Genomic DNA, 23,649 nt, shown 5'->3' with positions numbered 1-23,649 from the left:
CTTGACTGGCCTGCACAGAGTTCTGATCTCAACCCGATAGAACACTGTTGGGATGAATCGGAGCAGAGACTGCGAGCCAGGCCTTCTTGTCAATGCGCCGATGCACAAATGCTCTTCTGGAAGAATGGTCAAACCTTCCCATAGACACACTCCTAAACCTTGTGGACGGCCTTCCCAGAAGAGTTGAAGCTGTTATAGCTGCAAAGGGTGGGCCAACTCAATATTGAACCCTACGGACTAAGACTGGAATGTCATTAAAGTTCATGTGCGTGTAAAGGCAGGTGGCCCAATACTTTTGGTAATATAGTGTATGTTGGATGAACAACTTTGTACCTCCGGTCTGTGGCAGCTACATATTTCTATTGAAAGCCATACTAGTCCTGTTCTGTTCTATTCCAATGTGCCTCCCTTGGATCTATAATGTAATATTTATGTGTCAAATAATAATGGTATAATGAGAAATACCAGCAACTTTTTTTAGCGTAGCGATAAGTTAAGTGCTACAAACAGACACCAGATCCTAAATTACAGCAGGGAAAACTGTCACTATATCCCGGGGGGGAAATATCACCTATAAAGAGACTTTCTGCTAATACTCGGCTTTCTAGGGATTAAGGCAGCGACTGTCAGGGAACTAATATGTGCAGCTTATTAACTTTCACAGAGATATTGTACAGTATTACCAGATGATTTTAATTAACATTAGGAGCGTACAATATGTAAGTACTGTCTCAGGATGGAAATCTCATTAAGCGGTTCATCTGCTGTGTTATAGCAGGGCTTAAAGTGCGTCATGTCCCGGAGAAAACAAACACAGGAACCTTTTATAGAACATAAAGGTTCTTGTCACATTTTACAACCCTTTAATTATGCATTAGAATGAATACAGCTGGGTACCTGAAATCGATTTAGCACTGAAATAAAGCATTGGAGTAAAGCTGTAAATAGAAAAAATTCTGGTTGGCCAGTTCAATCAGCTTCATGGAGAACCTGGTTATTTTAGGACTATCCTACTGGAGCAACTTCACCCAAAACATACACACTATATTACCAAAAGTATTGGGACACCTGCCTTTACACGCACATGAACTTTGATGGCCACCCAGTCTAATGCCCCGTACACACGGTCGGATTTTCCGACGGAAAATGTGTGATAGGACCTTGTTGTCGGAAATTCCGACCGTGTGTAGGCTCCATCACACGTTTTCCATCGGATTTTCTGACACACAAAGTTTGAGAGCAGGCTATAAAATTTTCCGACAACAAAATCCATTGTCGGAAATTCCGATCGTGTGTACACAAATCCGACGGACAAAGTGCCACGCATGCTCAGAATAAATAAAGAGATGAAAGCTATTGGCCACTGCCCCGTTTATAGTCCCGACGTACGTGTTTTACGTCACCGCGTTCAGAATGATCGGATTTTCCGACAACTTTGTGTGACCGTGTGTATGCAAGTTTGAGCCAACATCCGTCGGAAAAAATCCTAGGATTTTGTTGTCGGAATGTCCGATCAATGTCCGACCGTGTGTACGAGGCATTAGTCTGTAGGTTTCAATATTGAGTTGGCCCGCCCTTTGCAGCTATAACTGCTTTATCTCTTCTGGGAAGGCCGTCCACAAGGTTTAGGAGTGTGTCTATGGGAATGTTTGACCATTCTTCCAGAACCGCATTTGTGAGGTCAGACACTGATGTTGGAAGGCCTGGCTCGCAGTCTCCGCTTCAATTCAACATAAAACGTGTTCTATCGGGTTGAGGTTAGAACTCTGTGCAGACAACACAAAACAATCTCCTGCGCTCAGGAGCTTAGTTCATATGTAAGTGGTGTAGCCAACCCTTTGGCTAGAATATGAAAAGTCATTGGTCTTTCTGCCCTCCTCAGAACAATGGGTGTCCTTAGAGCTGAAATATATAGAAAGACAGGGAGGGCGCACCGACCTTGCGCATTACCAAAGATAAAATTTTTTTAAATAGTAAAAGCAAGAGTCATACTCATGAACAAATGTTTAAAAAAGGCTTAACATAGCTCCATAAAATCGGAACTGTATCTTCTGCAGCTTGGACCGGGTATAAGGAGGAACCAGATGGTATCACAAACGGCTTACGCGTTACGAGGGAGTACCCTCTTCATCAGAGCCTTGGCGATAGCCAACTAACTTTACCTAAGTTCCCTCTAAATAGATTCATTCACATGTCTGGGTGACGCCCACCAGAGCCTGTCACGCCCATCCGGGTGGACCCCGCCCACCATGCCAATCCATCAGATTAGACCATATGCTACATTGTGTTATCAAACTCACAAATGCGTCCTTATTCCCATAAAGAGGAAGCTAGATCCCTGCACAAACAGCATGGTACATGTAGAGGCCAGTAAAGTTCCTCCACCCCAAGCTGGCTCATCCATGTCTTTATGGATCTTGTTTTGTGCACTGGTGCACGGTCAGTTTGGAACAGGAAGGGGCCATCCCCAAACTGTTCCCACAAAGTCGGGAGCATGAAATTGTCTAAAATGTCTTGGTATGCCGACGCCTTAAGAGTTCCCCTCATTGGAACTAAGGTGCCAAGTCCAACCCCTGAAAAACAACCCCACACCATGACCCCCCTCCACCAAATGATTTGGACCAGTGCACAAAGCAAGGTCCATAAAGACATGGATGTGTAAGTTTGGGGTGGAGGAACTTGACTGGCATGCACAGAGTCCTGAACTCCAATAGAACACCTTTGGGATGACTTAGAGCGGAAACTGCGAGCCAGGCCTTCTCGTCCACATCAGTGCCTGACCTCACAAATGCACTTCTGGAAGAACAGTCAAACATTCTCAACCTTGTGGACAGCCTTCCCAGAAGAGTTGAAGCTGTTATAGCTAAAAAGGTTGGGCCAAATCAATGTTGAACCCTACGGACTAAGACTGGGATGCCATTAAAGTTCATGTGTGTGTAAAGGTAATACTTTTGGTAATATAGTGTATCTGACAAATGTTTGGTTCTCCAATGAGTCCTTTCTGCTGTCCGCAGGAAAGGCATGCCTAACCCCCAGCATGGCTGTATTTCTGCAAGTCCAGCATTTCATCTGAACTGCTGTTGTCACCAACCTTAGTGAAATCTTCATTTACGAGGGCTGTACCAAATGTAATGCAAAAGTGGGCATAACTTTTTTTTATTAACTCACATAGGTTGTTTCAAAGTCACATGTTGGTAGAGTATCTCTTCCTCTATAGTAATTCTTCTTTTTGATTGCAGGTAAATAATGAATTCCAATCAGATGCAATGTGACGTCATTGAATTCTTGAGGAGGGAGGGGTGCAGGCTGTCCGACATCCACAGAAGGCTACATAATGTTTACAGATAGGGATGCACTGATAATACTACTACTCGTATGAAATTGCACTCCAAAGAGTTCCATGTGATTTGAACAGGAATGTGGTGTGATTCTTGTCCAAAAAACATGCCGTTTCCTGCATTGATTCTGTGTGAAGCCAGGCTTGTCAAAGTGATGTTTACACAGGAGCAGTGTGGGAAACCTCCCTGCATGATGGGTTCTACCAGCTCCGGCTCCCATTTGTCTGTGGACATCTGCGGCTCCTCCTGCCTCACCTATGGCTTTGTTCCCCCAGCCTTCAGCGGCTCTCTCCCACCAGCCTCCAGCGGCTCTCTCCCTCCAGCCTCCAGCAGCTCTCTCTCCCTCCAGTGGCTCTCTCCGCCCAGCTTCCAGCGGCTCTTTTCCTCCAGCCTCCAGCTGCTCTCTCTCCCTCCAGTGGCTCTCTCCGCCCAGCTTCCAGCGGCTCTTTCCCTCCAGCCTCCGGCTGCTCTCCCCTTCCAGCCTCCAGAGGCTCTTCCCCCCCAGCCTCCAGCGGCTCCCCCCCCCCAGCCTCCAGTGGCACTCTCCCTCCAGCGGCTCTCTCCCCCAGCCTCCAGCGGCTCCCCCCCCCAGCCTCCAGTGGCACTCTCCCTCCAGCGGCTCTCTCCCCCAGCCTCCAGCGGCTCCCCCCCCAGCCTCCAGTGGCACTCTCCCTCCAGCGGCTCTCTCCCCCCAGCCTCCAGCGGCTCTCTCCCCCCAGCCTCCAGTGGCTCTTTCACCCCAGTCTCCAGTGGCTCTGTCCCCTGATTCACATCGGCAGTGCTGATTGATGGTGGTTTGAACTGCTGGAGGTTGGGGGGAGAGAGCCGCTGGAGGCTGGGGGAAGAGAGATGCTGGATGCTGGGGGGAGAGAGCCGAAGGAGGTTGGGGGAGCGAGCCGCTGGAGGCTGGGGGAAGAGAGCCTCTGGAGGCTGGGGGGGAGCGAGCCGCTGGAGGCTGGGGGGAGAGAGCCGCTGGAGCCTGGGGGGAGCGAGCCGCTGGAGGCTGGGGGGAGCGAGCCGCTGGAGCCTGGGGGGGAGCGAGCCGCTGGAGCCTGGGGGGGAGCGAGCCGCTGGAGGCTGGGGGGAGCGAGCCGCTGGAGGTTGGGGGAAGAGAGCCTCTGGAGGCTGGGGGGGAGCGAGCCGCTGGAGCCTGGGGGGGAGCGAGCCGCTGGAGGCTGGGGGGAGCGAGCCGCTGGAGGCTGGGGGAAACACAGCCATTGGAGAGGCAGGAGGAGCCGTAGATGTCCACAATCAGATGGGAGCCAGAGTTGGAGGAACCCGTCATGCAGGGAGGTTTCCCCCACTGCTCCTGTGTGAACTTCACTATGACAAGCCTGGCTTCACACAGGAGCGGTGGGGAACCGTATGCGATTCAGACAAGAATTGCACCGCATTCCTGTTTAAATCACATGCAATTCTTTGCAGTGCAATTTTGGGCTCATTCATTTTGTATGAACGCAAATGTCACCGCAAACTATCGGCGAACAAAAAGGGTATTGGTGCATCCCTATTTACAGAGATGACTTGTCATATGTGACTCTTGTCAATGGGGATGTCGGACAGCCTGCACCCCTCCTCTGTCAGGTACCCAATGATGGCATGTTGCTTCTGCTTGGAATCCATTATTTGCCTGCAATGAAAAAGAAGACGAAACGTTACTATAGAGGGGGAGTAATGCCCCGTACACACGATCGGACTTTCCGACAACAAAACCGTGGAATTTTGTTTGAAGGTTGTTGGCTCCAACTTGTCTTGTATACACACCGTCACAGAAATGTTGGCCAACAATTACGAACAATACAATACCCTTGGGTACTTCTGTTGTATTCACTTTTAGTTCAACAGATCTTTTGTGGTTTTGTTTGTACAATCTTACTGTATTGCTTGTTTACCAGCCTCCAGAGTACCATTGCAAGATCTTTGTTTGCATTATGTATGTGCTCACTCTTTTAAATTCAGAGGAAACTTGCTTTTAAATTTTGTAATTTAGGGATGTGGGGTAGTTTAGCTTGTTTTCTGTGACAATTAGCACTTTTTTTCATTTTTTTCTACAGTCCATGGATGAGTCTGTACTATAAAGGCATCTACAGTGCCTTGAAAAAGTATTCATACCCCTTGAAATTTTCCACATTGTGTCATGTTACAACCAAAAACGTAAATGTATTTTATTGGGATTTTATGTGATAGACCAACACAAAGTGGCACATAATTGTGAAGTGGAAGGAAAATGATAAATCGTTTTCAAATTTTTTTACAAATATGTGAAAAGTGTGGGGTACATTTGTATGGCGCCCCCCGGAGTCAATACTTTGTAGAATCCCCTTTCACTGCAATTACAGCTGCAAGTCTTTTTGGGGATGTCTCTACCAGCTTTGCACATCTAGAGAGGAACATTTTTGCCCATTCTTCTTTGCATAATAGCTCAAGCTCTGTCAGATTGGATGGAGAGCGTCTGTGAACAGCAATTTTCAAGTCTTTCCACAGATTCTCAATTGGATTTAGGTCTGGACTTTGGACCATTCTAACACATGAATATGCTTTGATCTAAACCATTCCATAGTAGCTCTGGCTGTATGTTTAGGGTCATTGTCCTGCTGGAAGGTGAACCTCCGCCCCAGTCTCAAGTCTTTTGCAGACTCTAATGTCCCGTACACACGACCGATTTTGCCGTCGGAATAAACTCTGAAGGTTTTTCTGACGGAATTCCGATGGAATTCCGCAAAAGCTGTCTTGCATACACATGGTCACACCAAATTCCGACCGTCAAGAATGCGCTGACGTACAACAATTACAACAGCACTAGAAAGACCGAGCGCTTCCGTCTCGTACTTGCTTCAGAGCATGCGTCTTTTTGGTGCGTTGGAACAGCATACAGACGAGCGTTTTTTCCGATAGTAATTTGTTCCGTCGGAAAAATATAGAACATGTTCTCTATCTATACACACGGTCGGAATATACAATGAAAAGCTCCCATCTGACTTTTTCTGTCGGAAATTCCACTTGTGTGTACGCGGCATAACAGGTTTTCTTCTAAGATTGCCCTGTATTTGTACATCTTCCCATCAACTCTGACCAGCTTCCCTGTCCCTGCTGAAGAAAAGCATCCCCACAACAGGATGCTGCCACCACCATGTTTCACGGTGGGGATGGTGTGTTCAGGGTGATGTGCAGTGTTAGTTTTCCGCTGCACATATAGTATTGCTTTTAGGTCAAAAAGTTCAATTTTGGTCTCATCTGACCAGAGCACCTTCTTCCACATGTTTACTGTGTCCTCCACATGGCTTCTCAGAAAACTGCAAACAGGACTTCTTATGACTTTCTTTCACCAATGTCTTTCTTCTTGTCACTCCTCCATAAAGGTCAGATTTGTGGAGAGCACGACTAATAGTTGTCCTGTGGACAGATTCTCCCACCTGAGCTGTGGATCTCTGCAGCTCCTCCAGAGTTACCATGGGCTTCTTGGCTCTTCTCTGATGAATGCTCTCCTTGCCCGGCCTGTCAGTTTAGGTGGACGGCCATGTCTTGGTAGGTTTGCAGTTGTGCCATACTCTTTCCACTTTCGGATGATAGATTGAACAGAGCTCCGTGAGATGTTCAAAGCTTGGGATATTTTTTTATAACCTAACCCTGCTTTAAACTTTTCCACAACTTTATCCCTGACCTGTCTGGTGTGTTCCTTGGCCTTCATGATGCTGTTTGTTTACTAAAGTTCTCTAACAAACCTCCTGAGGGCGTCACAGAACAGCTGTATTTTTACTGAGATTATACACAGTTGGACTCTAATTAGGTGACTTCTGAAGGCAATTGGTTCCACTAGATTTTAGTTAGGGGCATCAGAGTAAAGGGGGGCTGAATATAGCACTTTTCAGCTATTTATTTGTAAAATGGAATTTAAAAACATCTACAATTTTTCTTCTACTTCACAATTATGTGACACTTTGTGTTGGTCAATCACATAAAATCCCAATAAAATACATTTACATTTTTGGTAGTAACATGAAAAAATGTGGAAAATTTCAAGGGACATGAATACTTTTTCAAGGCACTGTAGAGGGAGCCTGTTTAGTTGAGGTTTCCCATCCAAATGCTGTCTAGCTGTCCAAGCCCAACCCCTGAAAAACAACCCCACACCATAATCCCCCTCCACCAAATGATTTGGACCAGTGCACAAAGCAAGGTCCATAAAGACATGGATGTGTAAGTTTGGGGTGGAGGAACTTGACTGGCATGCACAGAGTCCTGAACTCCAATAGAACACCTTTGGGATGACTTAGAGCGGAAACTGCGAGCCAGGCCTTCTCGTCCACATCAGTGCCTGACCTCACAAATGCACTTCTGGAAGAACAGTCAAACGTTCTCAACCTTGTGGACAGCCTTCCCAGAAGAGTTGAAGCTGTTATAGCTAAAAAGGTTGGGCCAAATCAATGTTGAACCCTACGGACTAAGACTGGGATGCCATTAAAGTTCATGTGTGTGTAAAGGTAATACTTTTGGTAATATAGTGTATCTGACAAATGTTTGGTTCTCCAATGAGTCCTTTCTGCTGTCCGCAGGAAAGGCATGCCTAACCCCCAGCATGGCTGTATTTCTGCAAGTCCAGCATTTCATCTGAACTGCTGTTGTCACCAACCTTAGTGAAATCTTCATTTACGAGGGCTGTACCAAATGTAATGCAAAAGTGGGCATAACTTTTTTTTATTAACTCACATAGGTTGTTTCAAAGTCACACGTTGGTAGAGTATCTCTTCCTCTATAGTAATTCTTCTTTTTGATTGCAGGTAAATAATGAATTCCAATCAGATGCAATGTGACGTCATTGAGTTCTTGAGGAGGGAGGGGTGCAGGCTGTCCGACATCCACAGAAGGCTACATAATGTTTACAGATAGGGATGCACTGATAATACTACTACTCGTATGAAATTGCACTCCAAAGAGTTCCATGTGATTTGAACAGGAATGTGGTGCGATTCTTGTCCAAAAAACATGCTGTTTCCTGCATTGATTCTGTGTGAAGCCAGGCTTGTCAAAGTGATGTTTACACAGGAGCAGTGTGGGAAACCTCCCTGCATGATGGGTTCTACCAGCTCCGGCTCCCATTTGTCTGTTTACATCTGCGGCTCCTCCTGCCTCACCTATGGCTTTGTTCCCCCCAGCCTCCAGCGGCTCCCTCCCCCCAGCCTCCAGTGGCACTCTCCCTCCAGCGGCTCTCTCCCCCCAGCCTCCAGCGGCTCCCTCCCCCCAGCCTCCAGCGGCTCCCTCCCCCCAGCCTCCAGCGGCTCTCTCCCCCCAGCCTCCAGCGGCTCCCTCCCCCCAGCCTCCAGTGGCACTCTCCCTCCAGCGGCTCTCTCCCCCCAGCCTCCAGCGGCTCCCCCCCCCCAGCCTCCAGTGGCACTCTCCCTCCAGCGGCTCTCTCCCCCCAGCCTCCAGCGGCTCTCTCCCCCCAGCCTCCAGTGGCTCTTTCACCCCAGTCTCCAGTGGCTCTGTCCCCCGATTCACATCGGCAGTGCTGATTGATGGTGGTTTGAACTGCTGGAGGTTGGGGGGAGAGAGCCGCTGGAGGCTGGGGGAAGAGAGATGCTGGATGCTGGGGGGAGAGAGCCGAAGGAGGTTGGGGGAGCGAGCCGCTGGAGGCTGGGGGAAGAGAGCCTCTGGAGGCTGGGGGGGAGCGAGCCGCTGGAGGCTGGGGGGAGAGAGCCGCTGGAGCCTGGGGGGAGCGAGCCGCTGGAGGCTGGGGGGAGCGAGCCGCTGGAGGCCGGGGGAAGAGAGCCGCTGGAGGCTGAGGGGAGGGAGCTGCTGGAGGCTGGGGTAAGAGAGCCGCTGGAGCCTGGGGGGAGCGAGCCGCTGGAGACTGGGTAAGAGAGAACCACTGGAGGCTGGGAGGAGCGAGCTGCTGGGGGTAGAGAGTTGCTGGAGGCTGGGGGAAACACAGCCATTGGAGAGGCAGGAGGAGCCGTAGATGTCCACAATCAGATGGGAGCCAGAGTTGGAGGAACCCGTCATGCAGGGAGGTTTCCCCCACTGCTCCTGTGTGAACTTCACTATGACAAGCCTGGCTTCACACAGGAGTGGTGGGGAACCGTATGCGATTCAGACAAGAATTGCACCGCATTCCTGTTCAAATCACATGCAATTCTTTGCAGTGCAATTTGCGCTCATTCATTTTGTATGAACGCAAATGTCACCGCAAAGTATCGGCGATAAAAAAGGGTATTGGTGCATCCCTATTTACAGAGATGACTTGTCATATGTGACTCTTGTCAATGGGGATGTCGGACAGCCTGCACCCCTCCTCTGTCAGGTACCCAATGATGGCATGTTGCTTCTGCTTGGAATCCATTATTTGCCTGCAATGAAAAAGAAGACGAAACGTTACTATAGAGGGGGAGTAATGCCCCGTACACACGATCGGACTTTCCGACTACAAAACCGTGGAATTTTGTTTGAAGGTTGTTGGCTCCAACTTGTCTTGTATACACACCGTCACAGAAATGTTGGCCAACAATTACGAACAATACAATACCCTTGGGTACTTCTGTTGTATTCACTTTTAGTTCAACAGATCTTTTGTGGTTTTGTTTGTACAATCTTACTGTATTGCTTGTTTACCAGCCTCCAGAGTACCATTGCAAGATCTTTGTTTGCATTATGTATGTGCTCACTCTTAAATTCAGAGGAAACTTGCTTTTAAATTTTGTAATTTAGGGATGTGGGGTAGTTTAGCTTGTTTTCTGTGACAATTAGCACTTTTTTTCATTTTTTTCTACAGTCCATGGATGGGTCTGTACTATAAAGGCATCTACAGTGCCTTGAAAAAGTATTCATACCCCTTGAAATTTCCACATTTTGTCATGTTACAACCAAAAACGTAAATGTATTTTATTGGGATTTTATGTGATGGACCAACACAAAGTGGCAGATAATTGTGAAGTGGAAGGAAAATGATAAATGGTTTTCAAATTTTTTTACAAATAAATATGTGAAAAGTGTGGGGGGTACATTTGTATGGCGCCCCCCGGAGTCAATACTTTGTAGAACCTCCTTTCACTGCAATTACAGCTGCAAGTCTTTTTGGGGATGTCTCTACCAGCTTTGCAAATCTAGAGAGGGTTATTTTTTGCCCATTCTTCTTTGCATAATAGCTCAAGTTCTGTCAGATTGGATGGAGAGCGTCTGTGAACAGCAATTTTCAAGTCTTTCCACAGATTCTCAATTGGATTTAGGTCTGGACTTTGGACCATTCTAACACATGAATATGCTTTGATCTAAACCATTCCATAGTAGCTCTGGCTGTATGTTTAGGGTCGTTGTCCTGCTGGAAGGTGAACCTCCTCCCCAGTTTCAAGTCTTTTGCAGAATCTAATGTCCCGTACACACGACCGATTTTGCTGTCGGAATAAACTCTGAAGGTTTTTCTGGCGGAATTCCGACGGAATTCCGCAAAAGCTGTCTTGCATACACATGGTCACACCAAATTCCGACCGTCAAAAATGCGCTGACGTACAACAATTACAACAGCACTAGAAAGACCGAGCGCTTCCGTCTCGTACTTGCTTCAGAGCATGCGTCTTTTTGGTGCGTTGGAACAGCATACAGACGAGCGTTTTTTCCGATAGTAATTTGTTCCGTCGGAAAAATATAGAACATGTTCTCTATCTAAGTCCATCTGAATTTTTCGACGGAAAAAGTCTGATGGGGCATACACACGGTCGGAATATACAATGAAAAGCTCCCATCTGACTTTTTCTGTCGGAAATTCCACTTGTGTGTACGCGGCATAACAGGTTTTCTTCTAAGATTGCCCTGTATTTGTACATCTTCCCATCAACTCTGACCAGCTTCCCTGTCCCTGCTGAAGAAAAGCATCCCCACAACATGATGCTGCCACCACCATGTTTCACGGTGGGGATGGTGTGTTCAGGGTGATGTGCCGCTGCACATATAGTATTGCTTTTAGGTCAAAAAGTTCAATTTTTGTCTCATCTGACCAGAACACCTTCTTCCACATGTTTACTGTGTCCCCCACATGGCTTCTCAGAAAACTGCAAACAGGACTTCTTATGACTTTCTTTCACCAATGTCTTTCTTCTTGCCACTCCTCCATAAAGGTCAGATTCTCCCACCTGAGCTGTGGATCTCTGCAGCTCCTCCAGAGTTACCATGGACCTCTTGGCTGCTTCTCTGATTAATGCTCTCCTTGCCCGGCCGGTCAGTTTAGGTGGACGGCCATGTCTTGGTAGGTTTGCAGTTGTGCCATACTCTTTCCATTTTCAGATGATGGATTGAACAGTGCTCCGTGAGATGTTCAAAGCTTGGGATATTTTTTTATAACCTAACCCTGCTTTAAACTTTTCCACAACTTTATCCCTGACCTGTCTGGTGTGTTCCTTGGCCTTCATGATGCTGTTTGTTTACTAAAGTTCTCTAACAAACCTCTGAGGGCGTCACAGAACAGCTGTATTTTTACTGAGATTATACACAGTTGGACTCTAATTAGGTGACTTCTGAAGGCAATTGGTTCCACTAGATTTTAGTTAGGGGCATCAGAGTAAAGGGGGGCTGAATATAGCACTTTTCAGCTATTTATTTGTAAAATAGAATTTAAAAACATCTACAATTTTTCTTCTACTTCACAATTATGTGGCACTTTGTGTTGGTCAATCACATGAAATCTCAATAAAATACATTTACATTTTTGGTAGTAACATGAAAAAATGTGGAAAATTTCAAGGGACATGAATACTTTTTCAAGGCACTGTAGAGGGAGCCTGTTTAGTTGAGGTTTCCCATCCAAATGCTGTCTAGCTACTTAACTGACAGTAGAATATCCTGGTGGATATTGGAAGAGGGTGGTATGGAGCAGAGGTGTGGGCTGACAGTTGAAGTCGAGCAGAGAGGTTACTGGGGTGCCAATGATACAACCATTTCTTCAATGGAAGAATGACCAGTGGGACAAACGTAGACAGAACTGTTCATTCCTAGCCAACGCTTTATATTTCCAGCTTGGATGGTGTTCCCAGATTTCTGTGCATATATGGATTCCAGAATGAACCTTGAATGTCTTGGTAGGCATAGCTGTAAGCGTTCCCCCTCTAACAAATTCTCCTTCTTTCTTCCCTTAGGTCCAAACCATGATAGTCAGCAAGAAGGAACAGTGATCACTCCTCCTGGTGAAGGCTAAGAAGGACGGACTTCTGTCCCTCCCCCGAAGAACATGCTATTTTCTGCAATTGATTGTTCATTTCATAATACATTGTTGGAAATACAGGCCAGTTCAAATAAAACCTTTTACTTTCCAAATGTAATGTCTTGTTAACCACTTTCCGGCAATGCTCCAACAATTAGCTACTGTCTGTAAAGCAAACCTGTCCTTTAAAAAAAAAGGGTAAGTATACAGCATTATCTGAACACTTTATGGAAGAGTAAGAATCTTTACAAAGTCCTTTTGAATCATAAACTGAAAGATATTATTAAAAATCAATTCAAATTTCTAATCCACCTATATACCGCCACCAAACAGACCATGGACAAATCTTGGAAAACCCAAAACAGAATTTACAAAGTAAAGGCTAAACTATCAACACATTTTTTGAAAAATTGATGGCTAAACTGAACAACAAAATGCACCTATGTGAAAAAGTTTGGGAACTTCTGGCATCATGCCCAGCCCCCCCCACCCCCCCCCACCAGGGTTTTGAAGATTGTCTTTTGATGCTCTAAATCTAATTTTAATGATTGGTCAGTTGACCTCTTTTCCTTATTCCCGGATGAGCCTACCTACCTTCCACTCCTCCCCACCACCATCTTTGCTCTTACCCACTTTTATAAAACAATAATGGTGTGGTGCTACTTTAAATTTCAGTCTCAATCCAATAACTGCCCCAAATACAGTAGTTCCATCAGGAAAGCCCAACCAACCGAGTTCCAACATGGAGCCCCATCTACTTCTCACCGTTCTTTTGTGCACTTATTAGGGCATTGATGGTGAACCTTGGCACCCCAGATGTTTTGGAACTACATTTCCCATGATGCTCTACACTGCAGAGTGCATGAGAATCATGGGAAATGTAGTTTCAAAACATCTGGGGTGCCAAGGTTCACCATCACTGTATTAGGGTATTGATAGAGCAGAGCTTCCGAATCATTGTGTAGTTATTTGTTTTAACCTCTTCCCACTTACCTAAGGCACATGGCGGGTGGGTTACTGAACATGCACAGCAACTCAAAAAGACATTGAACGGAACAAAACACCCTAAGGAAGCTGCCATCTTAGCCTTTGTTTGATCGTCAGTTGCCATGGTACTGCACATGTGATCGGTTATTACACCAGCCATTTGATGGCTTGACAATTCGACTGAGAGCACAAGCAACTGTGACAGTTATCGTTCACAGAATGCCCTTAATGTAACTGTTTTGGGAAACACTTAAATCGATGGGTTCAGTTCTGCATTATTTGTGAACATCAGGGCCGTGAGTGGAAGGTCCCTACATATTTAGAAATGGGGTCTGGGAGGGTCCAACCCAGAAAGTGGGCATAGTGGATGGCCCCTGAATATTTAGAGACGGGGGTCTAAGCAGGGGCAGCCTGTAAAAAGGGTGTGATTTGGGCACTCTGACCGTGAAAGTTGGCAGTAACACATGGACCTGGGGCAGGGTTAACACAGTGTACCTGTTTCCATGACCATAATTTTGGTAAGTATGGTAAGTTTAGTTTAAAGACTAAAGACTATTTGTTTCCTCTAAGATAAGCCTTAATGTCAGTGTTAACCAGGGCTTTTTTCTCAGAGAATAGCTGCAGGTACTCCCCCTTTCCAAGTCACCCCTTGTCTCCCCCCTACCCTCCTTTGAGCACCGTCCCTTGGTTCTACCGCCTACCCACCTCCCAGTACCGCCCCTTTTAGAGAATACAGAACCAATTATCACGTTTTAGTTACATGGTCACATAGTCTGGCTATGGGAATGTTTGTAACATATAGAAAGACAGGGAGGGTGCTAATTTTTACATAATTAGCAAGCAGTCACTTAAAAATCATGTAAAAAGATACATTTTCTAAAATGCATCAAGATGATGGTCTGGTGTTTATGGGAGATGCACCCTGTTGTTGGTGCAGGGATATAGCCCCCTCTCTATGGGAACAAGGACGCATCTGTGCGTCTGACAACATGACGCAGCATATGGTATATTTTGATGGATTGGCATGGTGGGCAGGGCCCACCCGGGTGGGTGTGACAGGCCCTGATGGGTGTCACCCAGACATGTGATTGGCCATATTTAGAGGGAACCTAGAGAAAGCTAGTCTGCTACTTCTAAGGCTCTGATGAAGAGGGTACTCCCTCGTAAGGCGTAAGCCGCTTGGGATCTGGTTTCTCCTATATACCCGTCCAGGTTGAAGGGTGTCTAGAAGGCACAGCTCCAAATTCTTTGAGCAATGTCAAGCCTCTTTTAAAACGTTTATTTATTTACTACTTAAATAAATTTTATCTCTGGTAATGCACAAGGTCAGTGCGCCCTCCCTGTCTTTCTATATGTTTCAGCTTTAAGGACATCCATTGTTCTGAGGAGGGCAGCAAGACCTTTGACTTTCCACATTTAGTCCAAAAGGTTGGCTACACCACGTACATATGGACTAGGTTCCTTAACGCAGGAGATTGTTTTGTATTGTATGGGAATGTTTGACCATTCTTCCAGAAGCGCATTTGTGAGGTCAGGCACTGATGTTGGACCAGAAAGTCTGTCTCACAGTCTCTGCTGTAATTCAACCCAAAGATGTTCTATCGGGTTGAGGTCAGGACTGTGCAGGTCAGTCAAGTTCCTCCACCCCAAACTCACTCATCCATGTCTTCATGGACCTTGCTTTTTGCACTGGTGCGCAGTCATGTTGGAACAGGAAGGGGCCATCCCCAAACTGTTCCCACAAAGTTGGGAGCATATAATTGTCCAAAATGTCTTGGTATGCTGACGCCTTAAGAATTCCCTTCACTGGAACTAAGGGGCCAAGTCCAAACCCTAAAAAACAACCCCACACCATAATCCCCCCTCCACCAAATGATTTGGACCAGTGCACAAAGCAAGGTCCATAAAGATTAATTACTTTTGGTAAGATAGTGTAGATCCCCCAGCCGACATCATCAATAGACCCTCCAAAACCCCACAGCAACCCTTTCCATTATGTACATTAAGTGCTGGAGGTGCCGAAACTGCTGAAAAAAAAAGCCCTGGTGTTAACAAACCAGTTGACAGTTCTCTATTTACTTGTTATATAACTAAAAATCCCAGCATGTCCTCCTGAGAAGGAGACTTGTATTTTTTCACATATGATGTAGTCTTCAGGTATCAGAACTGAGTAATTCTCTGTCTCCCACCTGCTGTGCCCTCCTTACCTCTGTAATCATATCTGATACATATTAATAAGGCTGATTATCTCCCCGCACTGTTCCCATTGCTGATGTCACTCATATGGGGTGTTTAATCATATAATCATGTGTTTCAGCTCACTATGCAAACGAGATCAGTGATTGTGCCATGTCAGGACTGTCAGCTTGTTAGCACAGAAATCTATAACGGAGAATATTTCATTACTGAGCGGAGATATTATTGTAATGCGCACAATGCAGCATAATCCGTTTCTCTTGGGAAAACATATTTTTGGAAATGAAATTGTGAAATAAAAATGATCTTTAAAGGGTTTTAAGGTTACAGTGAGACAAATTAAACAAGAAAGGAATGTAGGACTTTGAATGAGGCAATTGACTTGTGGAGGTAGAATGGTTGGTAAACATTATTTATTTGTGACAATAGTATGAAACAAGTAAAAAGTAATTTTATATATACAGTGGGGACGGAAAGTATTCAGACCCCCTGACATTTTTCACTCTTTGTTATGATGCAGCCATTTGCCAAAATCTAATCTAATTTTTTTCCCTCATTAATGTACACACAGCACCCCATATTGACAGAAAAACACAGAATTGTTGAAATTTTTGTAGATTTATTAAAAAAGAAAAACTGAAATATCACATGGTCCTAAGTATTCAGACCCTTTGCTGTGACACTCATATATTTAACTCAGGTGCTGTCCATTTCCTCTGATCATCCTTGAGATGGTTCTACACTTTCATTTGAGTCCAGCTGTGTTTGATTATACTGATTGGACTTGATTACGAAAGCCACACACCTGTCTATAAGACCTTACAGCTCACAGTGCATGTCAGAGCAAATGAGAATCATGAGGTCACAGAAACTGCCTGAAGAGCTCAGAGACAGAATTGTGGCAAGGCACAGATCTGGCCAAGGTTACGAAAAAATTTCTGCTGCACTTAAGGTTCCTAAGAGCATAGTGGCCTCCATAATCCTTAAATGGAAGACGTTTGGGACGACCATAACCCTTCCTAGAGCTGGCCGTCCGGCCTAACTGAGCTATCGGGGGAGAAGAGCCTTGGTGAGGGAGGTAAAGTGGAACCCAAAGATCACTGTGGCTGAGCTCCAGAGATGCCGTTGGAAGATGGGAGAAAGTTGTAGAAAGTCAACCATCACTGCAGCCCTCCACCAGTTGGGGCTTTATGGGAGAGTGGCCCAACGGAAGCCTCTCCTCAGTGCAAGACACATGAAAGCCTGCATGGAGTTTGCTAAAAAACACCTGAAGGACTCCAAGATGGTGAGAAATAAGATTCTCTGGTCTGATGAGACCAAGATAGAACTTTTTGGCCTTAATTCTAAGCGGTATGTGTGGAGAAAACCAGGCACTGCTCATCCCCTGCCCAATACAATCCCAACAGTGAAGCATGGTGGTGGCAGCACCATGCTGTGGGGGTGTTTTTCAGCTGCAGGGACAGGACGACTGGTTGCAATCGAGGGAAAGATGAATGCGGCCAAGTACAGGGATATCCTGGATGAAAACCTTCTCCAGAGTGCTCAGGACCTCAGACTGGGCCGAAGGTTTAGCTTCCAACAAGACAATGACCCTAAGCACACAGCTAAATGATTTTAGCAAATGGCTGCAATATAACAAAGAGTGAAAAATTTTAGGGGGTCTGAATACTTTCCGTCCCCACTGTATATATATATATATATATATATATATATACAGGTATGTTGCATGTGTATATGTGCATATGTGTATGTATCCAGTGAATGGACTGTGTGTGCTACCTCCCCGGTGTAAAACACATAGTAAAATGGTAAGGCAATCAAGCTCACCTGCTTATGTAATCCAGCGGTGGGACGGGTCCCCGACCAACATCATATACAACGTATCTACAGTATCTCACAAAAGTGAGTACACCCCTTACATTTTTGTAAATATTTTATTATGTTTTTTCATATGACAACACTGAAGAAATGACACTTTGCTACAATGTAAAGTAGTGAGTGTACAGCTTGTATAACAGTGTAAATTTGCTGTCCCCTCAAAATAACTCAACACACAGCCATTAATGTCTAAACCGTTGGCAACAAAAGTGAGTACACCCCTAAGTGAAAATGTCCAAATTGGGCCCAATTAACCATTTTCCCTCCCCATTGTCATGTGACTCGTTAGTGTTACAAGGTCTCAGGTGTGAATGGGGAGCAGGTGTGGTAAATATGGTGTTATCGCTCTCACTCTCTCATACTGGTCACTGGAAGTTCAACGTGGTACCTCATGGCAAAGAACTCTCTGAGGATCTGAAAAAAAGAATTGTTGCTCTACATAAAGATGGCCTAGGCTGTAAGAAGATTGCCAAGACCCTGAAACTGACCTGCAGCCAAGACCATACAGCGGTTTAACAGGACAGGTTCCACTCAGAACAGGCCTCGCCATGGTTGACCAAAGAAGTTGAGTGCACGTGCTCAGCGTCATATCCAGAGGTTGTCTTTGGGAAATAGACATATGAGTGCTGCCAGCATTGCTGCAGAGGTTGAAGGGGTGGGGGGGTCAGCCTGTCAGTGCTCAGACCATACGCGGCACACTGCATCAAATTGTCTGCATGGCTGTCATCCCAGAAGGAAGTCTCTTCTGAAGATGCACAAGAAAGCCCACAATCAGTTTGCTGAAGACAAGCAGACTAAGGACATGGATTACTGGAACCATGTCCTGTGGTCTGATGAGACCAAGATAAACATAATTGGTTCAGATGGTGTTAAGCGTGTGTGGCGGCAACCAGGTGAGGAGTACAAAGACAAGTGTGTCTTGCCTACAGTCAAGCATGGTGGTGGGAGTGTCATGGTCTGGGGCTGCATGAGTGCTGCCAGCACTGGGGAGCTACAGTTTATTGAGGTAACCATGAATGCCAACATGTACTGTGACATACTGAAGCAGAGCATGATCCCCTCCCTTCAGAGACTGGACCGCAGGGCAGTATTCCAACATGATAATGACCCCAAACACACCTCCAAGATGACCACTGCCTTGCTAAAGAAGCTGAGGGTAAAGGTGATAGACTGGACAAGCATGTCTCCAGACCTAAACCCTATTAAGCATCTGTGGGGCATCCCCAAATGGAAGGTGGAGGAGCACAAGGTCTCTAACATCCACCAGCTCTGTGATGTCGTCATGGAGGAGTGGAAGAGGACTCCAGTGGCAACCTGTTAAGCTCTGGTGAACTCCATGCCCAAGAGGGTTAAGGCAGTGCTGGAAAATAATGGTGGCCACACAAAATATTGACACTTTGGGCCCAATTTGAACACTTTCGCTTAGGGGTGTACTCACTTTTGTTGCCAGCGGTTTAGACATTAATGGCTGTGTGTTGAGTTATTTTGAGGGGACAGCAAATTTACACTGTTATACAAGCTGTACACTCACTACTTTACATTGCAGCAAAGTGTCATTTCTTCAGTGTTGTTACATGAGAAGATAGAATAAAATATTTACAAAAATGTGAGGGGTGTACTCACTTTTGTGAGATACTGTATATACACACAACACTTATTCTTTTATTTATTCATTTTTATTTTTTCCTCATCTCAAATATTCATCATGTTTTTTCACTTTTCACATTTTTTCACTTTTTTTTACATACTATTCTCATATTTTTATACATTTTTTTCAGAACACTATATTTGCAATCACCCCCACACATGTGGATAGTGTTGTGGTGATCGGGCATGCTATGCGGATGTTTTTTTTGGCTGGAGCGGGGTTCCTTGCCTCAGCTCCGGAACAGACAACCAGTTTGGGGTTCCATCTTCCTCGATGCTAGACAAGCACAGACAAGCACAGTGCTTTATCCGACCTGTGAGTATAGACCCCTTTCTCCCCATGGGGTCTTTTCTCCCCTTAGGGGTAGAATATATTAACTAATACTACATATCCATTTGTACTTACAATTTATCTCTGTACCCAACTCCTGATGAATGGCATTTAGCCATGAAACACGTCGAGTTTCCATGGGGTGCTCAGTCAAATCTGGCTCATTACCTATTCACTGGCCCATATATACTTTTTATACATCCAAAAATTATTGAGTACTATGTAATTATTAATGTGTATCTTCCTCTGTTTTTACAGCAGCTCTGTTGCATATGGTGTACCAATGCCTGTTAATAGGAAATATATTTCTCATTTACCTGTATCAGGAATGGAGTTACATTCATTGTGCCTCCTTTAAAATCCCAAAACTTTCTCAGTGTGTCAAATTTACCCTTTTAAAGTCCGTCTCTGGGCAAAATCAACCCTTCTCCCCACATGCTTCCCATTCATCATGCTCCCAACGCCATCATGTGACCCTCCACAGCCATAGTGGAGACCGGTGATCTACTGTTTCAGTCAGGGCTGGGACAAGTGGTGGGGCAGGAGGGGTGGCTGCTCTGGGCACAGTGGTATTATATGAAGGGGGGGGGCACAAGGAGGATGGGGGAATTTGTGTTGGGAGGAGGGATTTGTTAGGCATCAAGGGGGTAAGAATCGTTTAAGGAGAGGACATTTGATGGGAGGGGTGGTGATTTTGGGGGATTTATGTTGGGAGGGGAGGTGGGGAAGAGGATTTTTGCTAGGAGGGGGATTTGGGGGTTTGTGCTAGAAGAGGTGATATGGTAGAGGGGGGAGATTTGTGCTAGGAGGGGAAAACATTTGGGGGGGGGGGAGATTTGTGCTAGTATGGATATATGGGGGGTGCCAGGAGGGGGGGATTCTTGCTGGGAGGGGGGACTTGGAGTGGGGGTGTGTGTACTCAGAGGAGTGGGGCAAGAGGAGAGAGAAGATTTGAGCTGTGAGGGGGGGTGGGGGGCAAAGACTTGTGCTGGAAGGGGGGCTTTTATTCTTAGAGGGTAAGCATATAGATTGGTGCTCAATTTTTTTGGGGGGGGGATTTTTTCTGACACATAATGCTCATACATCTTGGGGGGCGCAGTTTGGTATGTTCACCCTGGGCTCTAGATGACCTTGACCTGCCACTGGTTCCAGTCCATGCCCACCAACCAGTCTTGTTACTGCCCTTACATGGTAACTCTATGACATTGCCGCTTGTACACTTTAGGACTTTGTGAGGACCTTGCCACGAGGGAGTAACATGGGTGACCCCTCGAAGAAGGACTATTTCCTACCACAGATCAGAAAGAAGAAGTCTCAGGAGAGTTTTATGAGCTTATGAGTGACCACGGATTCTGGTAAGAATTTGGAAAATGTAGGTAGATTTTTAAAAATAAAAGGTGCAGATCAGTTAAAGGGGGTAGCGTGGTCAAGCAAAGAACAAACTCCAGTGGGATAACATTGAAGGATTAGGATGCCACACCCAATAGTTGGACTTCCCAGGTCCAGAAGAAGCCCAGCTTTTGAACAAATTGGGTGTGGCTTTGCTCCTTTAATCCTTATGTGATATGGCCAGATGGAAGTCTCATCTAATAGACAGTTGTGTGGCAGCTCTCAGCTATATCCATTTGGAGGTCTCTGGCAGCACAGGTGTCAGGACCAGAATCTGAACCCAAGACCTCTGCTACGTCCAGCACTCTTCTTGCTGAGCCACTTGAGATGCTGGACAACACCCTATCTGATCCTTTGGGAAGTGTTGCCTTGTACCTTGTTTCTGGTGAACCTTGAACTCCCTGCTCCTCTCATGAGCTTTCTATTTAAGCCATGCCTTTGCACTTTGCTAGATTATTGTGCACTTCTCCAGCCAATATCTTTCTCTTTTCTCTCCTGCTGCCGTCTGTATCTTAACTGGTACTGATTACCACATTACCAACATTGGCTTGTCCCTTGACTACAGTTCCGCTTGATTCCTACCTACAACCTCTTATTACTGACCTTTGGCTTGTTGTTGACTATGCTTCTGCTTGGTCCCTACCTGTTACATCTGCTCCTGGACCCTAGCTTGCTTAACTACTGGTGGGGTAATCCTGAGGACCGCAACTAGCATGCAGCAAAACCCATCTCCACCACTAGGAGAGAACCGGTCAACACCTTTGGGATGAATTTGAGTGGAGACTGCGAGCCAGGCCTTCTGGTCTAACATCAGTTCCTGACCTCACAAATGCGATTCTGGAAGAATGGTCCAATATTCCCATAGACACACTCCTAAACCTTGTGGACAGCCTTCCCAGAAGAGCTGGAGCTGTTATAGCTGCAAATGGTGGGCCAACTCAATATTGAACCCTACGGACTAAGACTGGGATGCCATTAAAATTCATGTGTGTGTAAAGGCAGGCGTCCCAATACTTTTGGTAATATAGTGTATGTGTATAAGGAATGGGCTTACGATAGGCTTGAAGTATCCGGCTTCTCTGGTATTTTTCACAATCCTGTTGTCATGGACAGGGGTCAGAAACCATTAGTTACAGCTTTAGATTCCCACCGACCAGCAGAATGAGTACATGAACAGGTCACAGTGGCGGATGACGCGGCTCACCCGAGGGCCTAAACACTGACCGGTTCTCTCCAGAACTCCTAGTGGTGGAGATTGGTTTTGCTGCATGCTAGTTGCTAGTTGAAGCTGTTTGCGTTTGCAAATGCGTGCGAACTAAACCCCTTTTTTAACGCTTACTGTTAGATAGGTCAATTTGGTTATCTGCAAGCTAGTGTTAAGTAGACTTTGGCTTTTTCCTGGGCATTCCCCAGACTTTGTTGGTAGTTGAAGCTGTTATAGCTGCAAAGGGTGGGCCAACTCAATATTGAAGCCTACAGACTAATGCCGCGTACACACGGTCCGAATTTCCGACAACAAATGTTCGATGGGAGCTTGTAGGCTCCATCGGACACTTTCCGTCTGAATTTCCGACAAACAAAATCTGAGATATGGATCTCAAATTTTCCGACAACAAAATCCGTTGTCGGAAATTGTGTGTACACAATTCCGATGCACAAAATTCCACGCCTGCTCGGAATCAAGCAGAAGAGCGGCACTGGCTATTGAACTTAATTTTTCTCGGCTCGTCGTATGTGTTGTACCTCACCGCATTCTTGACGTTCGAAATTTCCGACAAGATTTGTGTGACCGTGTGTATGCAAGACAAGTTTGAGCCAACATCCATCCAAAAAAACATGGGTTTTGTTGTCGGAATGTGCAATCGTGTGTACACGGCTTAAGACTTGGATGCCATTAAAGTTCATGTGCGTGTAATGGCAGGCGTCCCAATACTTTTAGTAATATAGTGTGTCTATGATCTGAGGTGTGTTATGGATAGTCTTCATACAGGCTTGTGCCTCCATGCAGAGGCACAAAGTTACACAAGTGGCAGCATAAACCCCCGTATTGCAGCATACAACCATTTATTGCAATGGAAGACTGTACACTGCACCTGTGACTCCCGTATGCCAGCTATTTACGCTCCATGCTCACTGTACTCCCTCTCGAGGCTATGTGCATGAAGCCTAAGGATTACATATTAGAGATTTCTATGCAGGATTTCAGGATTTTAGACGAAAACCTGTAATGCCGCGTACACACAACCGGACTTTCCGGCAGAAAAGGTCCGACGGAATCATTCCGTCGGAAATCCCGATCGTCTGTGGGCTTCATCAGACTTTTTCTTTCTAAAATTCTGACAGACCTAGAAATAAAACACGTTTCAAATCTTTCCGATGGAATCAGTTCCTATCGGGAAAACCGCTCGTCTGTATGCTATTCCGACAGACCAAAAATGATGCAAGGGCAGCTATTGGCTACTGGCTATTGAACTTCCTTTTTCTAGTCCCGTCGTACGTTCTAAATGATCGGACTTTGGTGTGATCGTGTGTAGGCAAGTCCATTTCAGCAGAACTCCGTCGGAAAGACCGTCGGAGTCTATTCTGACGGAAAGTCCGCTCCTGTGTAAGCGACATTAAGTCTGCAAAAGACTTGAGACTGGGGTGGAGTTTCACCTTCCAGCAGAACAACGACCCTAAACGTACAGCCAGAGCTACAA

At 45.8% G+C, this 23,649-nt stretch overlaps 1 protein-coding gene across 2 annotated transcripts in view; it reads left to right on the top strand.

Moving 5' to 3' along the window:
• Positions 1-12,635, top strand: part of TEX55 (testis expressed 55) — a 96,450-nt gene extending 83,815 nt beyond the window's left edge. For both annotated transcript variants that reach the window (XM_073618077.1, XM_073618078.1), the window contains one exon: positions 12,458-12,635. In XM_073618077.1, the coding sequence (XP_073474178.1) occupies positions 12,458-12,493 (36 nt within the window). In that variant the 3' untranslated portion in view covers positions 12,494-12,635. The remainder of the gene's footprint in view (positions 1-12,457) is intronic.
• The last annotated feature ends 11,014 nt before the right edge of the window (positions 12,636-23,649 follow it).

Source organism: Aquarana catesbeiana, linkage group LG02 (genome assembly GCF_042186555.1).
Source record: "Aquarana catesbeiana isolate 2022-GZ linkage group LG02, ASM4218655v1, whole genome shotgun sequence".
NCBI lineage: Eukaryota > Metazoa > Chordata > Amphibia > Anura > Ranidae > Aquarana > Aquarana catesbeiana.
This window is presented reverse-complemented; position numbering and strand designations above follow the sequence as displayed.